The 25,987-nt window shown below is 34.9% G+C and overlaps 3 protein-coding genes across 4 annotated transcripts; 2 read left to right on the top strand and 1 right to left on the bottom strand.

Moving 5' to 3' along the window:
• Positions 1–6,026: 6,026 nt before the first annotated feature.
• PHF1 (phosphate transporter traffic facilitator1) lies at positions 6,027–11,580 on the bottom strand. The gene is made up of 10 exons (XM_086236324.1): positions 11,217–11,580; positions 10,949–11,049; positions 9,369–9,501; positions 9,169–9,260; positions 8,571–8,670; positions 8,413–8,485; positions 8,209–8,329; positions 7,568–7,687; positions 6,736–6,806; positions 6,027–6,640 (listed from the first exon to the last, which is right to left on the bottom strand). Exons 1-10 carry the CDS (start codon positions 11,394–11,396, stop codon positions 6,444–6,446), a joined length of 1,188 nt encoding a protein of 395 aa, XP_086092450.1. The 5' UTR covers positions 11,397–11,580; the 3' UTR covers positions 6,027–6,443.
• A 2,304-nt stretch (positions 11,581–13,884) lies between these two features.
• LOC147291201 (putative U3 small nucleolar RNA-associated protein 7) lies at positions 13,885–21,246 on the top strand. Of its 2 annotated transcripts, none has more exons than XM_086237208.1 (9): positions 13,885–14,055; positions 14,571–14,632; positions 15,148–15,216; positions 15,297–15,386; positions 15,668–15,800; positions 16,789–16,907; positions 17,588–17,655; positions 18,529–18,577; positions 20,052–21,246. In XM_086237208.1, exons 2-9 carry the CDS (start codon positions 14,585–14,587, stop codon positions 21,084–21,086), a joined length of 1,611 nt encoding a protein of 536 aa, XP_086093334.1. In that variant the 5' UTR covers positions 13,885–14,055; positions 14,571–14,584; the 3' UTR covers positions 21,087–21,246. The 2 variants fall into 2 exon arrangements, with proteins under 2 accessions (XP_086093334.1, XP_086093333.1); XM_086237207.1 differs by having other exon boundaries at positions 14,562–14,632.
• A 1,726-nt stretch (positions 21,247–22,972) lies between these two features.
• Positions 22,973–25,937, top strand: VTE5 (phytol kinase 1 VTE5). Its single transcript, XM_086236626.1, has 5 exons — positions 22,973–23,404; positions 24,002–24,069; positions 24,216–24,347; positions 24,844–24,959; positions 25,045–25,937. Exons 1-5 carry the CDS (start codon positions 23,045–23,047, stop codon positions 25,344–25,346), a joined length of 978 nt encoding a protein of 325 aa, XP_086092752.1. The 5' UTR covers positions 22,973–23,044; the 3' UTR covers positions 25,347–25,937.
• Positions 25,938–25,987: the final 50 nt, after the last annotated feature.

The raw sequence follows: 25,987 nt of genomic DNA, 5'->3' as shown, positions 1-25,987 counted from the left end.
GAACTTAATTATACAATTGGGCCTAAATAATAAAATGAAGTTAGAAAACCCCTTTCCTTGGCATCACTACTCCGAGTGAGACACAGTTCGCTGATATGTAGTGAACAATTAGCGTTGTGCTTCTCAAGAGATGTAGGATATCTCTAGAGGTGTACAATGGGCCCATTCATGCTTCGTGTCATGTTCGGATCAACCCATTTAATAATGAGGCTGGGCCGACCTGACTTAATTATCTTAAACCTTAAGCCCAGCCTAGCCTATGGTCCGATCTATAATAGCTTGTGCCGGGTCGACCCAATTATTTATTTTAAAATTTTAATAATTGTTCAATAAAAATTATTAATTAATCTTTTTTAAGTTGTGACATCTTTTCAATAGAATTATAGGGAAATTAATACTTCACTTATAACGATTAGTTGTACAATTGAAATATTGCCACATGAAAAAAATAATTTTATAAACAAACATTATGATAATATGTTTTTTAAAAAATTGGCAATTAATAATGAATACTAGCTTTGGAATAGAATAATGCTATTAAAACATTGAAAATAGAAGGTTGAGAATCAGGGTTTTACTTGTCATTGGCTTCCTCTTCAATCTCCTTCGATTCTCTTTCCATATTTGCGAATTTTGTAGACTTTGAAGCTTAGAGACAAGTTGAGATGCAGAGAGACGAGCGAAGGAGAAGGGAAAAGGACGTATAAGACAATAATGTTTTTTTTTTCTTGGGTTCGAGAATCTGATCTTATGTGAATTATCATATCATATCAAATTAATTTTATTATTTTATTACAAATTTACAATACAAATAAATAAAATAAATAAAATAATAAAGAGGCCTATTAATCCCACCATTAGGCCTAATTTTTTTTTTCTTACAAGTAGAGAGACAATAAGCCCAAATTGCTTGAACATTATATAAAAAGTCTTTTTTTATTTTTATTTTTATTGAACTAATGGGTTAAATATCTTATAAGAGGCCCTATACTAGGCCGGGCCCCAGGCAATCGCCCAACCTACCCACCTTCAGGGCCGGCTTCGAGTTTCCAAAATGCTCGTACAAAATATTAACGATTTATGTTCTTACCAATTTTTGTAAATTGTGTAGGATTACAGATACATTATACATATTGTATTTAGGATAATGTATCTACACGAGTAACACGACATACATGAATCAGTTTTTCTTCCACATAATTTCTTTTTTACATCGTTGACTAAATTTAATTTTTACATCTTTGCTAGATATCTTAGTTATTTGTGTTTTAATCTTGTATATATTTCAAACAATGGATATGAACCAATATATATAGTAACAATTATCTGCCAAACCATCTTTCCATTTATGCAACAACGGCCTGTTTTCACTTGGACTACCTCTTCACTCCAAAAAATATATCACCCTATAAAACCCTATTTTCCACTACCCAACACGCCGCCCCACCCAAAAACCTTAATCTTCATCACCAACCCTCACAGTATTCAATATACTCCTCTGCAACAACAACCACAACAACAACAATGGACTTTTCTTCGTTCTCTTATTCCTTCTCATCCCTATTTGGTCTACTTGGCCGTAACCCGGTCCAAGTGTCGCAGGAAGAGTTTAATCTCTTCCATACCATCGACCATAAACTCTATACCTGCTTGGTCCTCCACTTGCGACACGACCAGGCCGAGTCGGCCCAGGTCATGGGCATGCAGATGCATCTCGAGTGCATGGGTAAAGAGTCCACTTGGTGTACAGGACACTGGCGACTCTCTCTGACTGCATTCTTAGTGAGAGCCATTCGGCACCACAGTAATATGAACCTACCCGTGAATAACAGGTCGGCCATAGACGCAATCAACTGTGTAATATATATCCATTTGCCATGTGTTGTTTTTAATTTTTTTTTTTTTTGTCTCAATCCTAACTATGTAATATAAATCATTTTGTACAATTTCTCGATCAATAAGATGAGATCCATCTGTGTGGGTCTGATCTAGTGGTACACTATATATATAGTTTTATTTATGCTTAACTGTACACATCATGCATAATAACTTTTGTTCATATAATATGAATTAGTTTATGTTTTTTTACAGGAAATTTGGGGACATTATTGATGCTATCTATATGCAAGAAGTCCCTGCAGCGGAGCAACCTTTGTCTGCCCGGCTTGTTGTTCATTCAGATATGCTTCCACCATTCTGTTTGTGATTGATTATAAAAGTAAGGCAAAATAGGAAGCATATTTGGGCTAGGAAATACGTGTGTAAGCCTCCAAGAGAACTAAGTTCACCAAGGGATGCTGCAGTGATGTTGCAACTTAATCTTATTGATCATAGGTGTAATTGGGTTTAAGAACATATATTTCGTTCTCCATATAATAAGTTGTACCGTTTGACAGTTAATTTGTACTCTAGTCAGTTGTTTTTTTTTTATTTTTTATTAGGGGGTGGGAAATCGAATTTGAGTGCAAAGACTGCAAGGGCAGTAATTCTACGGCCCTTCCACCTAGTCTACTCCAACAACTGCTTAGTTGTTATTTGTTTAGATTATGATGATGGATAAATTTTGTACCCTCTTGATATCATATTGCAATATGAAACATGGAAATTAAATTATGATACCTTAGAGTGATGATTCAATATTTTTTATATTATTATGGCAATTTTTGGTACTTAAAGAACTTAGCACAAGTAGCTCCAAACATTGCTAGCATCCAAAATACATTATCTATAGCTTTCCTTCATTTATATCATATGGTAACCACCTTGCAACTTTTGAGCGATTTTGGAAACTCCTTGTAGAACAATTCAACTTGTCCCCGAAAATGAAATGCCTCTCCGGCCAATTCCCACAACCAATAGTAGTGCCACGAGCCACAGGGCTTACATGGGCACCACCAAACCGGAAATGAATGATTAATTAGTCAAGTCAATGACCGTACCACTCTAAGTCATCTACCAATATCTATTTGAAACCCCTTTATTTGTAAGAGTACATCTTCGATCTATAGATTATATTATGGCTGGAGCCCTACTCATGGCGACTCCGTCAAATTGGGAGAAGCTTGGTCAACCTTAACTTGACCAACAACTGTAATACTATGCAGACTCATCAAACAACGCTTTTTAATCTCATGCGTTACGCACCCGTTCGTCACTTTACTGTTTCTACCTCCTAGGAGAAATAAGCTACCATTAGAAATATCAATAACTCGTCGTTTTCACTTATGAAAAAAACAAAAATTCTATATTAATATTGATTTATGAAGCTCATGTTGGAAAGCAAACATGTGTAAGAACTAATCATGATACAAATCTGGGGTCTTCCTGGATGGATTGACTGCTACTGATTAGTGATAATTAAGAATTTTCTTGTTAAGACCCTATGAATCAATTATAATCTTATATTCATACTAGAACCATGATGATTTAATAAAACATTCTCAAAATGTCCCAAAAACCCGATTAGTCTAACAATGTGGATGAGATGTTCAATCCCTATTCGTTGGCGACGTTAGAGGTCTTCCATTGATATTTTTCTATTTAGGTAGTATAAAACGATCAATTATGTAGATGGAGATGGCAGTGGCTAAAAGGTTGGAGACTAAGAATGAATCAGCAGAGATTGTGAAAAGTGGGACAAGGTGCATGTGCATTGTTCGAGTTTGGAGTATAGTAAGACTGCTAAAGATACCAATTGGAGTGTGTCACGTCCCAAAAATCAGGTACATAACATCGGCACCTATCTTGAGAACACTCAGGACTATAACACATGAACCTTGAGTATTATAATCCTACATATTTCCAAAATAGGTTAAGCACTTTTGGTTAATTAGATAGGTTGGATCAGATATTTAAAACACAACGAAAGTATAGAGGAAAATGCTTTTATTAAAAAAACTCAACCTCCAAGGTTACAATTGTTCAGGGTAACCTTGAACACAATACAGGACTCGAAAGTCTATAGTCAGAATAAGGATTTCAAAACTTCACCAAATAGTTCTATAATAACAAGGAAGAAGACCGAGGATCGAATTGACAGGTCCAACAATTCTAGACTGCACGACCTTCGTCCAATTCTATCTCTTCTCCATATACAATGCCTACAAATAATCCAATAAAGCTAAACAAGATATATATATATATATATACATACATGGAGTAAGCATGGGCGAATCTACGTTATGGGCTGCCTGGGCTGCAGCCCAGGTGATTTTTTTCATTTTTTAAGCCTAGTACCTATTTTTAGACAAAAAAAAAAAAAGCTTAGTACCTATTTTTTATGTTTGTTGTGCATTAACCATCATTATAGTCTTGACTCTTGTAGACTTGTAGCCACGTGGGATGTGGAAAGATTAACCAAAAAATAAAATATTTGTTTTTTTATTTTCTGCTGAACATTAAATAAAGAATAAAGTTTCATAAAAAATTTGTTTCCTTCTTCCTTTCCAATTCCCCTAATCCCCAAAAGCCGAAAGGATCAAAATAGAAAAATTCAAAATATTTGATTCCATTGCTACATTATGTCAACTATAGTGGAAACAGGGTTGATAGAAAACTACCACTTAATTGTTAGATTGATTCATCTGGTATTGACTCTTATTGTTTCTACATTAAAGACAAAACGAGCATTTTCATCTATGAAGTTTATTAAAAATTGACTTCGAAACAAGATAAAGGATAAGTTTCTTGTTGATTATATAATCATCCATATTGAACGAGAATTTTCTAATAGTATCGATAATGAATCGATAATTGATGATTTTTACTCAGTGAAGAAACGTAGGGCCCAACTTAGATAGTCTTTATATAGTATTTGCATTACATGTTTAATTGTTATTATGTTATCTTTTTTTGTGTGGTTTTTTATATTTAGATATGCATTTTGATGGGTAAGGCTCATTACGTCCCTCCTAATTATGTGTAACTTTTATTTTATAACAAAAATATTTGGTAAGCTAAGTTTAGGCCGGTCTATTTAGAAATCCTAGATTAGCCCCTGAGAGTAAGTATCACTTATGATACTTACATACGTTCATTGCTTCCAGGGGACCCTATTCAGGGTTGATAGCATTTTAATAGTACGCATAGGAAAAGGTGTGTCTAGAGCAATAATGCACAAAAATACCTTTGATTGAATTCTTCAAGGACAAAAACATTTATTATGTTCACACAGCTTTCACAAAAGTTTATTCCAAAATAGAGCGCTCAAGAAATAGGCCAACTATCTTTATAAATAAACCCAACTTGGCAACTTGGTAAGGTAGCGAGAGTTTTCATTCTTGGTTAGTATTGTTTAGGTTAATTGCCCATACAACCACCTACAGAGGTCAAGAGGATTGAAACCCAAGGTCATTGATTACGTGACCCCTTACTCTCAAGTCATCCAAAATATCACAACAGATATCACAACCGCTCATATCATAATATTATAAAACCATACAACAAATTATTAACAAAAACAATACAACTTTTGCATGCAACAACATTTAATACATGCACAAAAGGGCGTTTAAACAGGTGTGAGATTCTCCCTACCTAGAGGTCAAAGAGGAGGGAAAATTGAAACTCTGACTTTGGGTGTAGGGGTACCTATATAATGAAAATAACCTAACTTTCATTATACATGTTCATTTACGTGAAAAACAGTTATATTATCCTAATGCAATGCAATTCAATTTTTTTAAATTAAGAATTGTAATGTCTCAACATTATAATGATGTATCTTTCTCACAAATACATTAATTAGCATGATGCAATATAATGCAGTTTCTGATTTTTGATAATGTATATGATAAAATAAAATAAAATGAGACAATGAAAACCTATACCCCTTCATTTTTTTTTTTTTGGTTGAGAGAGTACTGGGCAGAGGCTTATTTTCTATTAACTGATAGAGTCTGATCTGCCTTCCAAAAAAGGTACTCCTACTTCTTCCCAGATCCCATGTGTGTTGGTTTGTTACTTTCGATGATATCAAGGGCACCAAAATATCTTCCACCATGAAATTTTTCTTGAGGAATATGGTATCCACTCAGAATAGGCTTTATTCATTTATTTTTCGGTCTGAAACTTAGAATATGGTATGGACGGTAAGCTTCCTTTTACATATGAAAATAATAAGAAAAGTGCTTGGCTCCATGCAAGCTAGAGTCCCCTTATCCATAATCAAGAATACCTCATAAGTTGGGTGAAGAAATTTAGACACATACACAACGTATTCCGTGGCTTTCCGAAGACAAATTCAACTCAATTATACATGTGTTTTGAAAAGTAAGATGCTGCTCCACTACATTTCTGCGAATGCTATATAAATCGCAAAATGAATAATATGTTACACAGGCTTCGAATGACTGGTTTAGCTTTGAGACTTAAAAGAGTTTCAGTTTTTGTCATGTTGCCAATGCTACTTCCCGTGGGTGGTAGAGAGTGGATAATAAAAAACCTCACATATCTACTGGACCCCAAATATTTCTATCATCATTAGACTGTGAATCTCTTAAAAACGCTCCAAATTCTGGTCTTTCTGGCTGGTTTCTTCCGAGAGGGAAGTTCCAAAATGAATCAGATTTCTGGAAGAAGATGTAAAATGCAACAGCGGATGCCAAAAACAGTCCAAAAAGCAGCAGATAGATCTGCCACTCTGCAAATTTGGAACAAGAGTAAACAAAAATGTCACTGTCACATCACACATGTATACAAGAAAAAGCGGAGAGGGAGAGGGAGACGGAGAGGTACCTTTCCAATCTGCAGGGACATTTAACTTGGTCACCACAGCTCCCCATTCATTAGAAGTAGTAAGCACAACCCTGAACACAAATGGTTTGCAAGGACCGCAACCAAGGCACAAGTGAATATCAAAGAGCCAAAAGGGCAACCAATTGCATATCTACATGACTATAAAGGCTCATCTCAAAGTTGAATTTCATTAATGGATCTCTATAGTTGACATAATAGATTAATTTCATAAAATATTTTAATTTTTTTCTTACAAAAAACTATAATCAAATAACCACACTCACAACAGCAGCACTTGGTATTTTAGCATTCCCATGGAGAAAAAAAATTAAAAAGTTAAATTCCCTTCTTGAGCGGGACTCTAATTAATTGCTATTCAGTGAAGACCAAAAGCAGCATTAGAAAATTAAATGAAGAAATAAAAACATCATGCTTCTGATCCTAAAGACATTCAAGAGAATGAATACCCAGAAAATGACCTTTGAAGAAGCACAATGTTTTTAATTGTAATTCTAAATTTTTCATGGTAAAAAGAATACTATAAAAACACATAGGAGGAGAAACTGGTTATGTAAACAAGATCAGCTCTGATAACACAATAAAAACCTTCTCTATAACTCATGCATCAATTTATGATGCAAAACATATGCAAATTATCCAGCAAACCTATCTGTATTGCAAAATAAAGTCAAATTCAAATCTATTTAAATAATGGTCAAGGAATCCTTTGGTTTTTAAGCATCCATTAATCAATTATGGTATTTCAAAAGACTACAACATATGTCTGTACTCTGTACTAATTCACAGAACTATATTGGTTGAAAGGCCTTACCTTTCAGTGGGACAGAACTCTAGAGTTGCAATGCATGTACCCAGGTGTAGCCTCTTACTCCAGTGGCAAATCTCCATTTTCTTAACTTCAACCACACATACATCGCCATCTTTGCTTGCCCTACAATTTAAAAAATAAAAAGTTGCATATTAGCCAAATCAATATCATAAACAATGTCACAAGACGTGATACAACATTCAGAATCTTTGCCAGGTCATTAAGAACACTGTACCCTTATGTGGTGTGAGTCTGTGACTCATCATTCAACCAAGAAAGAACATAATGAACTGTAATTTATATATGTCTTTGTTTTAAGTAAATAACACAACACATTGCACATTTGGAAGACCTGTCCCCTCTTATGCATGTGTGTGTACAGTAAATACATAGATATATATATATATATATATGTATATGTTTATGTGTGTGCATGCACGCACATGAGCGCACAGCGGTGTGTGTGTGTGTGTATTAATGCAATTATGCCTTTATAAGTATCAACCAATCTTCCATAAAAATATATAATTACTGGCAACATTTAATTTTCAAATTGATGCACTAGAAGAGGAATTTGTTGTTTAACAAATTGTCATATAAAGTGTAGTGTATAAACAAAAGATCATGCAAAGTTCAGTACTTACAGAGCAAGATATTTCCCATCCTTGCTGACAGACATAACAGAAGCAGACTTTTTAAGTAGCCTCTTATGCCCAATTTTATTCCATGTACTTATGTCCCAAACTGCAGTCAAAGCTTTATCACCTGTTTGATTCATACAAGTACATTTAATTGTCTGACAAACAATGATAGAACGAAATATAGTTATTTACTTCAGAGAGGTAGACCTTTTTGGACAGTGCAAAATAGAAATGGTTTTGTCCCATCTTTAGAAAACCGACAGAGTTCAATCTTTTCATCCTGCATGAATCAAGCACTAAATATTACACCAAAATAGGAGAAAAAATGGAAAAATATTGCCAAAAGTTAAATAAATAAGACATACTGAGTTGCGAGTCAAAGTAGTCAAAGGAACACCATCTTCCGTCTTCCATATTCTTGCTGCGCCATCAGTAGATGTTGAAGCTAAGAACTCTGAGTCTAGGCTAGAGAATAATAAACATAGAAGGCCAAAATATTCAATATCTAGAATAAAAAAATGTGCAAATCTACTTAAAAGTTTTCAGTCCATAAAACAAATGAAAAAGAAAAGTCCATTAACACCTTTCTATTTTTATCATATAATCAAATCATATTTGTTTATACTAGATTCAGTCAAGACAGATGGTTCACCAATGAATTTTAGAGAATCTTTGATGACTAGAAGAAGTACTGCAAGAAAGCATAATGGTCTTCTCCTATGTAACTGCACTAACGTTTATTAAAAAGCACAACTCTTCTTACATGGTCATATGATTATGCCAATCCAACCAAATGTAGACAAATTTCTGACTTAGCATTTTTTATGAGTTATTGTCCTGTATTTAAAATCACAAGAGATATGGCTTTGCCAGGCCCACATTAATTTATTGTTAGCTATGGGCATCTGCACCTGCTTAACCAAAAAGGCACACAATACACAACCTAACAAGCTTGCTTCTCACCTGAAATCCATATCACGAACAGACTTGTGTGCTTTTGGTTCATCTAAAATTATGCGCAGGCTTGGCCACTCCAATATTCTCAAATGCCCATCCTATAGTTGATTAGGAAATAAGTAAACACATTTTTGAAATAAAAAAATTTAGAAATGCATAATGAAATGTCAAATGATAATATAGACGGTATTATAGAGTTTGCTTACCACACCACCAGTAGCCAATTTAGATCCATCAACACTAAAAGCTAGACACTTCTGTGGACCAACTCCTTGCAGAGGAGCTAATTCTTTTGCCAACAGCTTTGCATTTGATTCGTGGCCACATAACTCAAACGATCTACATAAATCCCGAAAAACATCATTCAATGTCAAATACTAGATGTAGCCAGACCTGAGGGACTACACAGTCTCCACTAAAATTTTAATAAACAGAGCAGCTAACACAGAAGGCGAAGAGGGTAAATTGGTCAATGAACAATGGCAAGTTGAACAAAAACTCATACAAGAAAGTATCGTCGTCATCCTTTTGTCTCTATCTTTCCCTTATCTATAAACCCCATCATGAATTTGTATGATATCTTGATACAAAAGTAATGTTCTTCAGATGAAAGTGAAATCAAAATGTGCAAACAAAAAATGGCAATACTAGGCCAATAAAGAATCTGGAAGAGCAAGGCCAACTTGACTTCTGGGTTCTAAATTTCAACTGGTTCAACAAAACCAAGATATTGAACCTTGCCACTGAAATAAAAGACCACTTCAAAGAGCAAATATTCCACAGATACATACTCTGAAAATCCTATCCAAGCCCTAATGATTACAGTTTTCTTATAACATTCAAGTAGTGAATCAGATGGTAAAGGGGTGGGATGGGTTGAGTTAAAGCCTTAGGTTCAATTTTTAGAAATCAAACAGAAAATTGCAGTTTCTGTTCCGACAACATCAAACAACATTTCCACGAGAAATTTGAGTCCCTACTTAGATTCCAAATTGGTTTGTAATACTGTAAAATGTGAATACTAGTCCATTTGGTAATGACACCAGGAGTGGATAGAGCCAGAAACCATGGTAAGCCTCTTAAGCTGTTACGCCTTGGTAGCAGGAGCATCACACCACATTAACAGATCAACTATCAAAAGATCCGATCCAGACACTTGGTTCATATTGATGGTCAACAACATATAGTGGTGCAACATAAGACAGATACTAATGTTTTACCCTTATACCATATTAGACATAATAAAAATTATTGGTGAATAGTATTCTCCAGAAACTTTCCTCTTCTACATTCATAGACAAACTCTTTGTATAAGACAACAGAGCTCAAGACCAAAAAGCTATAGCTACCATAATGATTCACCAAAGCTAAAGATTGTAAGGATACTAATTACTAATGACAGTACCAAATCTAAACTTCCCCTTAAGAAACACCGCCCCCCAAAAAAGAATATCTTTCCCTGAATAAATAACAATAAATAGTAAAAAAGTAAGAATTGAGAGAGAGAGAGAGAGAGCACAGTAAAAGAAACCTAATATTTGCACAGTAATGTTTCAGTTCAGAACACCATAAACATTACACAAAATGCAAACAAGGGCAGCTAATATGACAAAACAAGAGTTGTATACATTTAAAAAATTATAAAAATGAAGTCAACCAATAATTATGATTAGCATCAAATTGGGAAACAAAAGAAACCCGAACTAACTGTCATGAGGTTGATGTAAAAAATTGTTAAATAACAAAAAAAAAAAAAATATATAGAGAAGAGAAAGAAGGAGCTTACTTGCAGCCACCATTAGAGGTAGAGCAAACGATGTCGTCCCCGGTTGGGTGCACCGCAATCGAAACTGGATCACCTTCCACTTCTTCAAGCACATATGTGGCCTAAACACCAACCAACCAACCAACCAAAACATATGCACAAAAAACAAAAGTCAAACCCCAGCAAAAAAAAAATAAGTCAACTTGTTCTTCAAGCTATTTTGGGTCTTCAAAAAACAAAAAAACAAAAGTTCCCAATTGAACAGAGAGAGAGAGAGAGAGAGAGAGACCAGGGGAGAGGAAGAGAGAGAAGTGGTCTTGGGGTCGAAGGAGAAGATCTGGACCACTGAAGAAGGCGAAGAATCCTTAGGCCTGGACCTCCCATAAACCACCCAAGTGACGTTGTCGGGTCGTCGGATCCACGACCCGCACGTAACCGGACCCAGTTGTTCGGACCCACCGCCCTCCATACAATTCAATCGCAATCGGTGAGGAAAAGAAGAAGACAGAGAGAGAGAGAAGCAGATAGAATTGAATTGAGTCGCAAAACGGATATCGAGGTTTGGTTAGTGGGAGAAGCTTTGGACATTTATGTGTTTATAACCGCGAAATCCTAATGTAGCACGACAACTACAAGCATGGAGGAGCAAAGCATGTTCTCCTTCTGCTGGGTCCCACAGAAGACATAAGGTACGACGTCGATGATGTTGATGATATTGTTTTTGTTGTTGTTTAACGACGTCGTCAACTCTCAACACTCTCTTGCGAGTGTGTTGTTGATGGATATTCGCTGACAGATTCTATTCTCCGCGTTATTTATTTATCTACTTTATTTTTAGTCCTTTTAGTTTCGGTTAAATTTTATTTTCGTCTTTATATTCTCAATTGTTCTATTGCAATCTCAATCACTTCACTGAGGGTGTATTCAATTAAGATTTTAATGGACTTTTGTAGAGTTTTTAAAAGTCATTGACTTTATTAGAGTTGATAGATTTTTAATAACTTTCATAAACTCCACATAGATTTTGACAGAATTCTATTTAGAGTTTCTCTGACTTTTCTCATAGAATTTGAAGGATTTTTATAGACTTCTAATAACTTTGATATAATTTATTATTATTTATTTTAGGATTTCTCTAATATTTTTTTATTTTTTTGTCCTCCGTGAGTGAGTGGAATGGGGATGAGCTTCAAGACCGAGATTCATGTGTTATAAATTGTCCTAATATTGCAAACAATATAAAAAGTTGGGGCTAGAATTGTAGGGACCAAAATTATTTTGTTCCATAATTTATTATAAGTGTTCTGAATTTTATGTTTTTATGTTGTTAGACTATCAAATATTGTGTTTTAATGAGTTGTTAGAATTTGTCTAATTGAATAGACAGGTTAAGAACATTATATGATGTGGTGGTAACATTATTTCTCAAATTATGAATATATAATCTTGTGATTTGTTGAGTACTTAAAGACTGTGAAGTGGTTGGTTTGAATATCTTACTGTTACATTGCATTGTGGCAACGTTGTTAGTTCCAACCCAGGATGAGAAGTCAATTAAATATAAGAGCAAAAGAAAATTAATATAAGAGGATATAGTAATTAGAAAAAAAAAATTAAGAGGTGGGTGAAAAAATAAGATTAGGGGGTTTAGCATCACTCTTTAAAAAATAAATAAATACCACTTTTTTAATAGTTTTTTAATATTTGAAATCTGCAGGAAAACGCTGGAGAATTATTGACTTTGATATAACATAATTTACACTACAAAGTCCATGAAAGTTTTTTAAAATTTATCATTTAATAAAGTCAATGACTTTTTGAATACCATATCACTTTTATAGACTCTCTAAAAGTCTTAATTAAATATCATAGACTTTTTAAAAGTATTGATTGAATACCACAAGACTTTTATAAACTCTTTAAAAGTTTTGATTGAATACCACCATACTTTTTAATTCCACCAAAATCATTTAAAATTCTAATTGAATACACCCTCCTAAATTTTTCTTTGAATTGGTAACCGTTTGTAAAATATAAAACTAAAATCACAACAATTTGTAAAATAAAATATCAAATCTCAACTAGGAGTGGGCATTGGGTTGGAAAAATCCAACCAACACAAACACACCTGCAATTTTGGGCAATTCGGATAAAGGTAATTGAGAAATTAAGCAAATACAATCATAATTTTTTACCATAAGTTAGAATTTGGGTCAGCATTGGTTGAGAAATCTCTAACCCAAGCAACTCGAACAACTTATATTTATTTATTTATTTATTTGAATTATATATTATATATTATATAATATGTACTAACAAATTATAGTCTCACATATGTAGTAAATACATATATATCTATTGATTAAATTCCAAGTTTTAATATATTTGAACAATAAAAAGTATTTTGGAATTTTATTGTTACTTTTTTATCAAACATATTCAACATGTCATAATTTAGGCAACCTGAAAAGCTTGATAAACTAATTTAGACAAATATGAACAAACCTTCTATGGATTCCTTGAGTTGCACGGGCGAAATAAATTTGTAACTTGAACATATATGGTTAGACCTTCTAATTTGCCCATGTCCACTCCTAATCACAACTGTTTTTAAAGTAGAGGACAAAAAATGCAATAAATTTGACAATTTAATAGTCGGAAATTTTAATGTGTCATTAAATTACAACAATTTGTAAAGTACTTAACCAAATTCAGAACAATCAGAAGTAGAAGGACAAAAAACTTGACTTAAACTACATAAACCACAGTGGCCAAACAAAAAATACATAAGCCTATTTATTTGACCTAAAGTAAAATTGGGCCTATTTATTTGCTTAACACCTGTGTTTGGGCCCGTTGGCCCATGATAGACGAGCCCAACATTTATTTTTTTCATTTTTGTTTTTCAGTAAAACCTCTGCATCACTACGAGTCTGAAACTAAACCCTACCGTTTTCTTGGTTCTCCGTCCGTAAATTGCAACTCTTTTGCCCCAATTTTTCTCTTCCACCTGTATTCTGTGTATCTGTATTCGTCATAGACGCATTAGTAGGCTGAGCGTCCTCTCTCTCTCTCTCTCTCTCTCTCTCCCCAACAGCAGCAGCAGCACCTAAATCATAGTCATAAAGGTATGTCGTAATTCACTGAGTTTTGTATCATAAAATGCTCCAAAGATGCACACCATCTGTTCGATAATGTGTCTTCACGAAACAGTTTGTTTATCATTGTTACGAGTAATTTTCGTACTACTAGCACAAAGCATACTCCCTTTGTACCTTTTGTTTAGCTAATGCTTTCTGTACAATTTTCTAAAACTCGACTATCTCAAACTCAGTTCAATAATCATTTCTTAATCTATTTTTTGCTTACTTAGAGCTCGGTATTTGGTGGGTTTCTCTATGTTTGTTCCCAAAATTTACATTTTTTTCTAATTTTTCAGTCTATTTTTCACTATTCAACATTTGAATTGGGTTTGTTAATTTGTACGGGATGCATTGGGTGTGGCATTGGAAATGATTTGGGTTTTCAGTTGACCACGTTTTTTTTTTTTTTTTTTTTTTGAAAAGAAACAATATTTGAATATTTCAGTTGGATTGCATTACTCATCAAGTTTCTGTTCATTTTGTATTTCAAGGATACGCAGCTGGATTAAGCAAGATGCGTGCGAAACAAGATGATGGCACTATTCTGCCTCCAACCGAACTAGTACGCATCAATTCTCAATTTATTGTCTGTTGATTCTTTTCAATCTCATAGACGTTTGTTCTGATTTTGTATTGGGTTGAGATTTAAGATTGTTAATATATTGCCATTTTTGTTATTGTAGTTCTTTTACTGAGCCTGATGTTAAGGCCATTTCTTCTTTCCTGCTTGTGCAACTGTCTTTATTGTTTCCTGCTCTCAAACCACATTGGCCTTTTAGCTGTAACACTTGTCAAAATTGTTAAATTCTCATCGATTTTGTTCCTAGCTAAAATTCACAATATGCCTCATCATTTAGGCAATCTGAGCTGTAATCATGTCACCTTTTTGTGCATATTTCCACTATCTAATTCTCCAAAATGAGTGCTGAACAGTAGGCTCTTATGTGTATATTATACCTTTAAAAATGAGAGAGAGAGAGAGAGAGAGAGAGAGAGAGAGAGAGAGAGAGAAAAAAAATTGGTGTGGTTTTCTGTTAAAAAGTTATAGAAATAAATGGGAAATATCTTAATTTGCAGGAGAAGATCTCTGATGAGTTGGATATGAGAGTGAAGAAGTTTCTTAGAGGTGAAGAAGCTAATTTGGAGGTATGGCATTGGAAATTTGATTTCTCATGATACTTTTACTTGTTTATTTTTCACTGCATCTTAATTTTTCATGTTTGCAGGGCTTGCAAGATAAAAAATTGAAGGGTCAACTTGCTGTTAGAGAAGAATTATTTGGAAAATCTGCACAAGCTGCTGCCAAGGCTGAGAAGGTGAGTTTTTGTTTTATGTGATGTCAGTCTATTATAACCGTTAAAGGGGAGAAAAATCTCACATAGACTCATGCATAAGCAGTGCGTTGGGTTTTGATATATGGGTTCAGTTATGGTTTCAAATCTATTTTTAGCCTACTACTGCTTATTTTCCTTTAAGAATTTTGTCTGATTTACTGGGTTTAGTTGAATTTCATACAAGCTGATCTTTCACATGATATTTTACTTGTCCTTTTCTCTTAGTACATTGAATGATTTTTCATTTTTGATTAAATTATCAGTGGCTTCTGCCAAGTGAGGGAGGTTATTTGGAGGCTGAAGGTATAGAGAAGACATGGAATATCAAACAAGAATCAATTGCTCGTGAAGTAGATATCTTAAGCTCAAGGAGTCAATATGATATTGTCTTACCAGGTTGAAACCTGAATTTTTTTTATTGATTTCAAGTGATAATTTAGACAATAAGAATTTTTCGTTGAAACTTTACTGTTTTCCTTATTGAAGTTAAAAGTTTGCATACCCTATATTGCTGGTTGCGCGGCTTTCTCATATCAGTTATGCAAATGCTGGTTCAATTGGTCTAAGAAAAATTGGTTTTGGGATGATCTTTATTGACTAAGAAGAGAGAAGAAATTGGGATCTTCTAATTTACCATCAATATGGAAAGGAAAAGAAACTTGATATTCTCCTTTCTATTTACAGGGGTTTCAGATAACACCATTGATATATGGTGGAAAGAACAAAGCATAGGTTTCAGAATGAAAGTCATGTAGAGAATTACGTGGACTGAAAATAATGAACGAAGCGAGTTTGATAAGTTGAGAAAAAACATGGCTACTGTTTGATATTTTCTTTTTTGAAATTTACTTCATAGTTGTTAATTGTTATAATATCTTGTTAATGAACTTAGTTGCTCCATTTTATCTTCAAAGGATCATCTGCTATACTGCTAATAAGTGATGGGGGCTTTATATAACTCCATTTTAACTTGAAACTATTTTGAAGTTGGCCTCAAATAGTTCCTTACCTTTTATGTAAACATTAACAGGAGCTACCATTTTATGTTTTTTTACTCTCTGTGTGGTGATTGTTATGATGCCTCATTTAGTAACTGTACTCTCTGTGTGGTGATTGTTATGATGTCTAATTTAGTAACTGTACTCTCTTTGTGGTGATTGTTATGACGTCTCATTTACTTTATGCATTTGTAAATAACCGCTATTGTTATTTAATGTTAGCCCTTGCTTGCTTTTAGTTCGTAAAATTCTTAATCCACCAAGGATTGAGCTTAAATTATTCAGTAATATGTCTAGATGACTTTGACTATATTCTTCATTTCTGGCCTCAGGTCTGCCTAATCTTATTCTAATATTTACAACTGAATCTTAACTTTTATCTCCAGATTTTGGTCCATACACGCTGGATTTCACCTTAAGTGGCCGGTATATGGCAGTCGGTGGACGAAAAGGCCATTTGGCTATTTTAGACATGAAGAATATGAGCCTGATTAAAGAGTTTCAGGTATGCTATGCAGTATGAATGCAAAATAAAATAGCCAAATTATAGTTTTGATACTGAGTAGTGATACCTTTTTTGTCTGATATTATGACCTTATTTTACACAAATTTATATGCCTCTTGCTAATTAATTAGAGGTGCTTCTTGTAGCCATGTTCACATGTCCTGTTCTTCATACGTGAAGTTTGAATATACTAGTTATGAATTTAATGCACCAACTAAGATGGCGAATTTTGTAACAAAAATTAAGAATCTTTTTTGTTTGTTGAAGTAATTGACTTTGCTGTATATTGTTTAAACATTTTTTTGGGAGAATTGAAAGGCATCGTGCAATTGCATTTTACACAATTTAATCTTTGAACCTTGTTAAGTTGTGTGCTCCACCTTCTGCTTTTAAGGTTCCAGTGCATGACTTTCATTATGAAATCTTGATATGCATATAGTTTTGAGTCAAATTATTGTAGTTTTCCACTGTCCAAATATGTAGGTAATCCTATTAGATGGGTGAATGTTACTGTAGTCAATGCTGTAAATGGTGTCCTGGATGTACGTTTGGACCATTATTGGGAAACATTTTTTCTATGTATTTTAAATGATGTGCTGGAATGCTGGGTGCTTGTTTTATCTGTAGTTCAGGGTTTGACTGGAACATTGGACTGATTAACTAATTGTTGATTTGTTCAGGTTAGGGAAACAGTGCGTGATGTGGTGTTCTTGCACAATGAGTTGTTCTTTGCTGCAGCCCAGAAAAAGTATAAAACAGTTTGCTTTTCTTATGTTAGTGTTATCTATTTTGGTTAACTTTTGACATTTACAGGGTGGATTAGGCAATTGATTTGTTATTGTTGGAAATTGTCTTCTGTTGCATGTGACTGATATCGCTAAGCATCAATATCCCCATTTTACATATTTTGTTTGGACTTTTGGGAGAATGTTGATGTTACTTGACCCTGCTCAATCTACTTTAAACTGACTTCTTAATCCAACATGTTATAAATTTCTCTCACAACCACATTTTACTTATCCCTGGTGGTTGCATGGTGATAAATTTTGCTCCTATTTGATATACATTGACTTAGCACTTTGTCCTTGTTGTAGGAATCATATTGAGTTGTTTTTGCCCATGTTCTCCATAAAGCACCATTCTTCTTGCTAAATTATTAGCACTTAGCTCTTTTTCTTTGTTTTTTTTTTTTTTTTTTTTTTTCTGTTTCCTACTTAACTTAGTGCTACTATGTGACAGGTGCAATGCTTGGTTCTGTTGCGCAAAACTACTTTTGTCATTACAGTTATCTTTCTGCTTTCTGTTTCGAAACAAACTTTTCTTGGACTCATTGTTATGTTCTTATTTAGCCAGTATAATTTAAACTCATGTTTGTTGACAACCCATGGCCTTTTGGTTGTCTACAGATTTTTTTTTTCCTTGCAATGTGTCGAGAATATGTGACCACACTTGTTAAGTTGTTTACAAGAGTTAGCTTTATAAGCAACACTCTCATTTTGTGTTCTGCACTAGTTTATCTTCTGTTTAAGTTATCCCAAATATCTTTGTTTAATGATGTTATGCTACTTAAGAGTGATGTTTTATCTTATTTAGTATGGCTAACCATTTTAATTAACAACAGGTATTCATATATTTATAACCGGGATGGCACTGAACTTCACTGCTTAAAGGTTAGCATACTGCATTAAATGGACCATGTCATTGAGATTAACTGCATGGCTCATAATCCTGCCAACGTTCTAAAGGCTTTGCCCAACCATTAGTAACACATTACTAATTACTCTGATATGGCAAGCAAGTGTTTAATTTCTTTTCTCATGTTTATTTGTTTGAATTGTCTCATTACATTATGTATTATGAACCTGCTAATCAATTATTTCTTCATTTCCTGATGATTTCATATAAATGATGGAGCATAGTATTTAAAGCTCTCTGGATAGATTAGTGATGGTTTGGAAAAACAGCTGTATTTTAAGATTGCTTCATTTTTTCTTTTCTCATATTATAATCTGTGATTCCCTGGTCTTTTCATAAACAGATGATTAATCTTTGCTGGGCTTTTAGGTTCAGCATATAGGCAGTTCAGTTATTGCCAACAAAAACAGATAGAAATATATGTTTATAAACACAGCTCCATCAAAATCTTGTTAGTTAATCCTCTCTTTTTATCATGGTATTTCTGACAATGCCTTCCATTTCCACACCGATGCATGCCCTTGAATTGGCTGTCTTTTTTCCCTAATATGGTTCCGTACTTTCCAATATGGTTTCAAGATTTATAAAACCAATTTGAGTTTTACTGAAGTAATCTCATGCTGGAAGTGGCGTGGCTTCTTGTATGTACATATACATATACATATACCCTAGTGTCATGACAAGTGCATTGCATTTAATCCTTTTCTGATCAAGTTTTGAACCTATTCTGATTAAATATGTTAATAAATACTTAAACATTTGTTAACAAATATTTTACATTTCTATTTCAATTTGATTGAATTACTATATTTTTCTATATTATTGCCAAATTATAAGTTCAGACATCCAATTTATAAAAGTATTGATCTGGAATTAATTTCAATTGTGGATTCAGAATAATAGATCTTTTCTTCATTGTTTTCTAAACTACTGTATGATTTGTTGTGTCTACTGTTTCTTAGCCATTAGATCAGATTTGAACAGCTAAAATGTGTTGAAATGTTTCTCATTGACTGTGTATTTCAGTGGTCCATATGTGAACTAAAGGAGAGAATAGCTATATATATTCACAATTAAAAATCAATTTTCTGAAGTGTGATTTGCTGCCTGTAAATGAAAAGCCTGAACAATTTGGTTCGCCCATTAATTAAAGGTTTAGGTAAATGCTTAAGCAGGTCAAACATGTCGAAGAACACCAGATGGCACATCCATAAATGGGACAGAATATGTCAGTTACCTAGCCTTTATGTGTAATTTGTGCTCTAGGCTTTCAACTTTACGAATCCATGTTGTTCCTAGTATATGTGCAGCTCATTTTCATTGTTTGCTCCAATATTCTGGCAAGTCAAAGAGTTCCTTGTTCTTGTGTTATCGGTCTCTTTTAATAGTTGAGTAAATAGTTTTGAGATGCATCAATATAGACCTAAAATTATACTTCTTAACATGTAGGAACATGGCGCAGTTTTAAGGCTTCAATTTTTGAAAAACCACTTCCTCTTGGCATCAATAAACAAATTTGGGCAGCTTCTTTATCAGGATGTAACAATGGGTGCAATGGTAGGTAATTACAGGACTGGCTTAGGCCGTACTGATGTGATGCAGGTGAATCCCTACAATGGGGTTGTTGCTTTGGGTCATTCACTTGGTACAGTTTCAATGTGGAAGCCGACAAGCGCTGCTCCTCTTCTCAAGATGCTGTGTCACAAGGGACCCATCTCAGCAATGGCATTCCACCCTAATGGCCATCTCATGGCCACAGCTGGGAAAGAGAAGAAGATTAAGCTTTGGGACTTGAGGAAACTTCAGGATGAGCCACTCCAAACTATACCACGTCATGCACAGACGTTGGATTTCAGTCAGAAGGGTCTTCTTGCTCATGGAACTGGATCATCTGTTAGGATCCTGAAAGATTTATCTGGAACCCAGAACTACGACAAGTATATGAAACAGCGTATGGCTCATGGTTTCCAAATAGGAAAACTGTTGTTTCGACCTTATGAAGATGTTCTAGGCATAGGGCACTCCATGGGGTGGTCTAGTATTCTGATTCCTGGTTCTGGGGAACCCAACTTTGATTCTTGGGTGGCAAATCCATTTGAAACATCTAAACAGAGAAGAGAGAGGGAAGTACACTCTCTGCTTGATAAGCTCCCACCTGAGACAATCATATTGGATCCCACAAGGATTGGCACAGTGAAGCCTCTAAGAAGGAAAGAGAGGTCGACAAAAGAGGAGAAAGAGGCTGAGATGGAAGCAGCTCTTGAAGCTGTTAAGGGCATTGTCCCGAAGAATAAAACGAAGGGGAGGAATAAGCCAAGTAAGATGAAGAAGAAGAAGCAGGATATAATTGCGAATGCCAAGAAGCCTTTCTTGGAGCAACAAATGAAAGAAGAACAAGTGGCTAAAAAGAAGCAGAAAACAATTGAGCAAGTGGAGCTACCAACATCTTTGCAGCGGTTTGCACGCAAGAAAGCAGCTACATGATTGTGCTAATTTAGGTATCATTATTAACCCATTGTATTTTCTTTCAATGTCATTCATTTGTGATTTGTGTTTGTCTTAGAAGTAGAATATATTCTAAAATTTTGTTTGCTTTTTATCTATTGGTGAAAATACAAAGCCAAAGAGAGTGATTATCTTCTAATTTTCTGTAAGAAAGAAGAAAAACCTTTAAAATTATCCCAAAAGGCCAACATTAGAAAAGGGAAGGAAAATGCCAGTCTTGATATTGGATAAAATGAGCTAGTTTTTTAAATTTTCAACCTTTTTTACTATTGGCAACGACTCATGCAAGGGCCAGTCTAGATATTTTAATTTGTTGATAATGATTTGCTCTCTTATTATATATTTATAATTTCTACATTTAAATTTGCTGTAAATAAAATTGACTGTAGGTGTTTAGACCTTGAGAACATGTACTGGTAAAGTCCATCAATTCGATAGTTAGTGATCATTTCACAACCACCATAACAGAAGGGAAAAGAGAAACCTTAAAATTTATCCCACCAAAGGTTCAGCTTCAAACTAAGTTAACTGACCCATGGTAAAAAACTCATGAGAGAAGTATCACTAGTAGTTGGAAAGTACATATTTTAAAAAACATTAAGTTGGATATCGCAATGTTTTGAAAGTCTTAGACTGGGAATTTCACCCTAACAACATATATGTGCAAAGTGTAGTTATCCTTAGAAGGTATACAAGAAATTGGCGTAAATACAAAACTTTCACCTATGCCTTCATGATCCGACTGTGAGTGATTGTCCGAGCTCTGACTTCGAAAGAGGCGTCCTGAAATTGAAGGGATTGGTATTGACGGTGATGATGATGAGATTGCAGGCTTGCGGTCGAGACTTGGGTTGGTTTTGAAAACTCAGATTCTTTACACGTGGCACAATCCTATCTCTTGAATATTTTAAAGAGATAATTAGACTTAAGTCTTTTAGAAAAATAGTTTTTAGATAGAGATCGGAGGTGTTTTAAAATTTATAAGAAAATCATTTTAATTTATAATAAAATATTTTCCCGATTTGAAGGGTATTTCCCTCTATTTGAAGGATATTTCCCCTTCTAGGGTGTAAAGTGGGCTTTGTAGAGGCTGCATGTTAGTTTTAACTCTGAGATTTTGGACGAATCCCAAAATCTTGAAGTTAAAACCTAACATAAAGCCGTCAAAAAGAAAAATAAAAAGACTTAATTAAAAACCTTAAATCACTACCGGTCTTAGTCTAAGAAAAACTTATAAAATAGACTAAACTCTAAGTCTCCCTATTTTAAATGACTATGATTAAAAGCATGGTAATTTGGTAGAGAAAAACCTGGTAGAGGATCCAGTCCATCTCAACAATAATATAATATACCTTTCACTTTCAGAGACAAAAGTAGAGGTATCAAACGGGTCAGGCCGGCCCGAGCACGACACGGCATGACACAGTACAGTACGATTAAATGGGCCAAATCGGTTTGAATTTTTTAGCCCATCGAACACAACACGGGCACGAAATGGGCCCGAATTAGGCACGACTATTTTAACATTGTTTTTTACATTTTTAGAAAACTTTTTAACAAAAATATTCAATTTTTATGTAAAATAATGTTAATATTCAATTATAAATAATAAAAATATCATAAGATTAATTTTATTATTATAAACAATAAAAATAAAAAATGTCTATGAGCCGGCCCGTTTAAGACATGATATAAGCACGAATGGCTCGCGGGCCATGAGCCGTGTCGGATTTAAGTCTTAACTATATAGACCGGTTCGAGCACGACACGAAAGCACCAGGGCTCAACTTAAATAGACTGGGACGTGCTTTCGTGCCGGCCGGCCGGGCCCGTTTCAAACAAAAGTGGGAAAGGTTAAAAAAGAATGAAAGAAAGCTGTCTGTCAAACTGAATAATGCACAGTACTAAGTAGCTCAGCTCTCGCTATCACTCTCATTATGACGATCCTCTCCCTCTCTCTCTTATCCTTCGCCCCTACCACTCCCTCTCGCCACCTCATCACCCTCTCTATCGTACGCCACTGCCACCTCTCCCCCCGCTCTATCGTACGCCACCGTCGCCGCCACCTCAACTCCTCACCTCCTCCGCTTCGTCGTCTCCAGATCCTCAACCGTCCACCTCCGCATGCAGCAGCAGCTCATCCTCCTCCCCCACGCGCCTCCCTCTCCACTCGCGCCCTACCCTCCGGCGCCGAATACCTCCTCCAGGATGCCGGAGCCACCGCGCTCGTACTTGTCGGCGCCTACGCCCTCGTACTCGCCTTCGACAATCTCACGCAGCGAAACCTCCTCCAACAGGTCTCGTCTCGTCTCTCTGTTGAGAAATTCTCATCAGTCCTCTCCGATAATCTCTTTTCATTTTTTTTGGTACACGTTCTTTTCAACCTTTTCATTTCTCGTACTCTTTTGAATGTTTTTTTTTTTTTTGGTCAAATGTACTCTTTTGATTTTTTTTCTTTGGGTCAAATTTACTCTTTTCCTTTTTTGGTAAATGTTAACTGGTAAGTAACTAACATCTACTGTGTTTTGTCTATCTTTGGTAAGTACTAAGTAGCATGTAATGTTCATCAAACAAAAAAGAAATCATTCATGTCAAAAAAAAAGCATGTAATGCTTATCACAAAGAACAATGCAATACATCTAATTTTGATGACATTTGAATATTAATGAATTCACTTTTTTACTATTAAGGTATAGATTTCTATCATTAGATGTTGTTGTATGTACGGTGACTATACCAAAAACGAACTTTTGAAATGAATTTTGGTGTCTCTAATGCTAAAACTTGCCCATAAATTCAGTAGCATGTGATTTTTTTTTTTCTTTGTTTTTTGGGAAAGTAGGAATGTAATGTTATTCGCAATTCATCTTTACTTACCCAATAATTTATAGCAGAGTTTAAGCAGAAAATTGGTGCATATATTGTCTGGGCTGCTCTTCATGCTTTCCTGGCCAATTTTCAGGTAACCCTTTTGCTCTTTTCACTCAAAATCTCTCCCGCTTGTGAATTGTTCATTCTTTTCTATCCCAGTTAGCAGTGCCACAAGTTTGCTTGACTTGTTGAGTCTCATACAGTCATACTCTCATGATCATTTTAATCCTAGAATAGCATCTCAACAGAGGCTCGCTACTTTGCCTCTGTGGTCCCCCTTGTCAATTGCTTGAGGCTTCTTCTTCATGGCCTCTCCTTGGTCACCAATGAAGGACTAGTCAAATCTGTCACTCGAGAAGGAAACCCAGAGTAATTTCTTTTAATAAACCTTATATATATATATATGCAGCTTGCTATCTATGTCAATTTTTTCTAGCTCAAATAATTACACCTTTTCTGTAGTTTGGGCCAAGTTCCACTAAAATCTTGTAGTTTCAATCTTCCATTTTGCCTTGTAGTTTACTAACAATTGCAATTCGAAGACATCCTTTATTCTGTCAATATGGTTGGCGGAACTAGATGTGATGTGCATGATTCTGGGTATTTTAGACATTGACAATAAAGCTAAACAAGCCAAAACCTCAAATACTCTCACTCGTGCGGAGTTATTGTTGTCAAGCCAATTGACGAAATTAAGGGTATGCCCACGATTGCAACCATTAGAAAACTACATGAGCAAAAATTGGCAAAATTGAAACTACGCCTTTAGTAAAACCTGGCCCAAAATACATGTACCAAAAATGTAATTTGGCCTTTTTTCTAAACTTAGAGTGATTTAGCTTCCGTTTTTCACATCTGCGCGCAGGGAGTTGCTTAGAGGCCCTTTGTATTATGTTCTGATATTGATCTTATGTGCTATTGTGTTTTGGCGTGAGTCTCCAGTTGGAGTGATCTCCTTGGCAATGATGTGTGGTGGGGATGGTAACTCCTCCTCTACTTTCTCCAACCAAATTCAGCTGTCTCTCACTCCCTGCAATCATAACCTTTTCGGTTTGGTGGTTTATAGGTGTTGCTGATATCATGGGCAGAAAATTTGGGTCCACAAAGATCCCTTATAATCAAAAAAAGAGTTGGGCTGGTAGCATATCCATGTTACTTTTTGGGTTCTTGGTTTCCATTGGGATGCTTTACTATTACTCATATCTGGGATATTTTCAGCTGAATTGGGTCCAAACAGTGGAAAAGGTGGCATTGGTTTCTTTGGTGGCAACAGTTGTGGAGTCCCTTCCAATTACAGAGGTAGTAGATGACAATATATCTGTCCCATTGGCAAGCATGGTAGCAGCATATCTGAGTTTCTCTTTGTAGCTTTCTCATCCTCCACTTTTACTCCCCAATTCCATATAGTTACTGCATATTCTGTTTCTGAGTTACAAGATCAATTCTGGCTTCACTTTAGATTGTTGAGAATCATTGCTTTAGCTGAAGATAATTTGCTCCTTCTGTGGCAATGTTTTCATCTATCATGGCATTCCTAATGTTCATGATTTTTTCTGGGTTTTTGGGGAAAAATGGAAACTAGCAAGAAAAAAAAAAAAGGTTGGAGGGGAGAAGGGGATGAATCCCAACAGTACGTATAAGCACAAAGTTGAGACATGAAGTTGTAAATGGATCAACAGGTGTAGTATGCAAAGCACTGTGGTAACTGGGAATGTATGCAGAGTCCAAAGGCCAATCCATTGAGCTCTGTGACAGAGATAGAGCACAGCAGAAAAGAGAAAAGCAACCAACTTGGAAATCAATAAGAACAGCCAACAGCAGTCCCTATCTTTCAGACCTAACAAGGCTGTAGTGTCTTTAGGTGATTTTCATGTCTTGTGTCCCTCAAAGATAATGGGAATACTACTTTGTAATAAGATGCTTGTCCTAAATTTTAATGACTTATTTTACATCTTAAATTTTTGTTTTTTTTTGTTTTTATTTTTTTGAAGCTTCACTTCAAGTGAAGG

This window comes from Dryas octopetala, chromosome 3 (assembly GCF_963921425.1).
Source record: "Dryas octopetala chromosome 3, drDryOcto1.1, whole genome shotgun sequence".
Taxonomy (NCBI): domain Eukaryota; kingdom Viridiplantae; phylum Streptophyta; class Magnoliopsida; order Rosales; family Rosaceae; genus Dryas; species Dryas octopetala.
The sequence above is the reverse complement of the archived record's forward strand: the minus strand, read 5'-3'. Positions and strand labels throughout refer to the sequence as shown.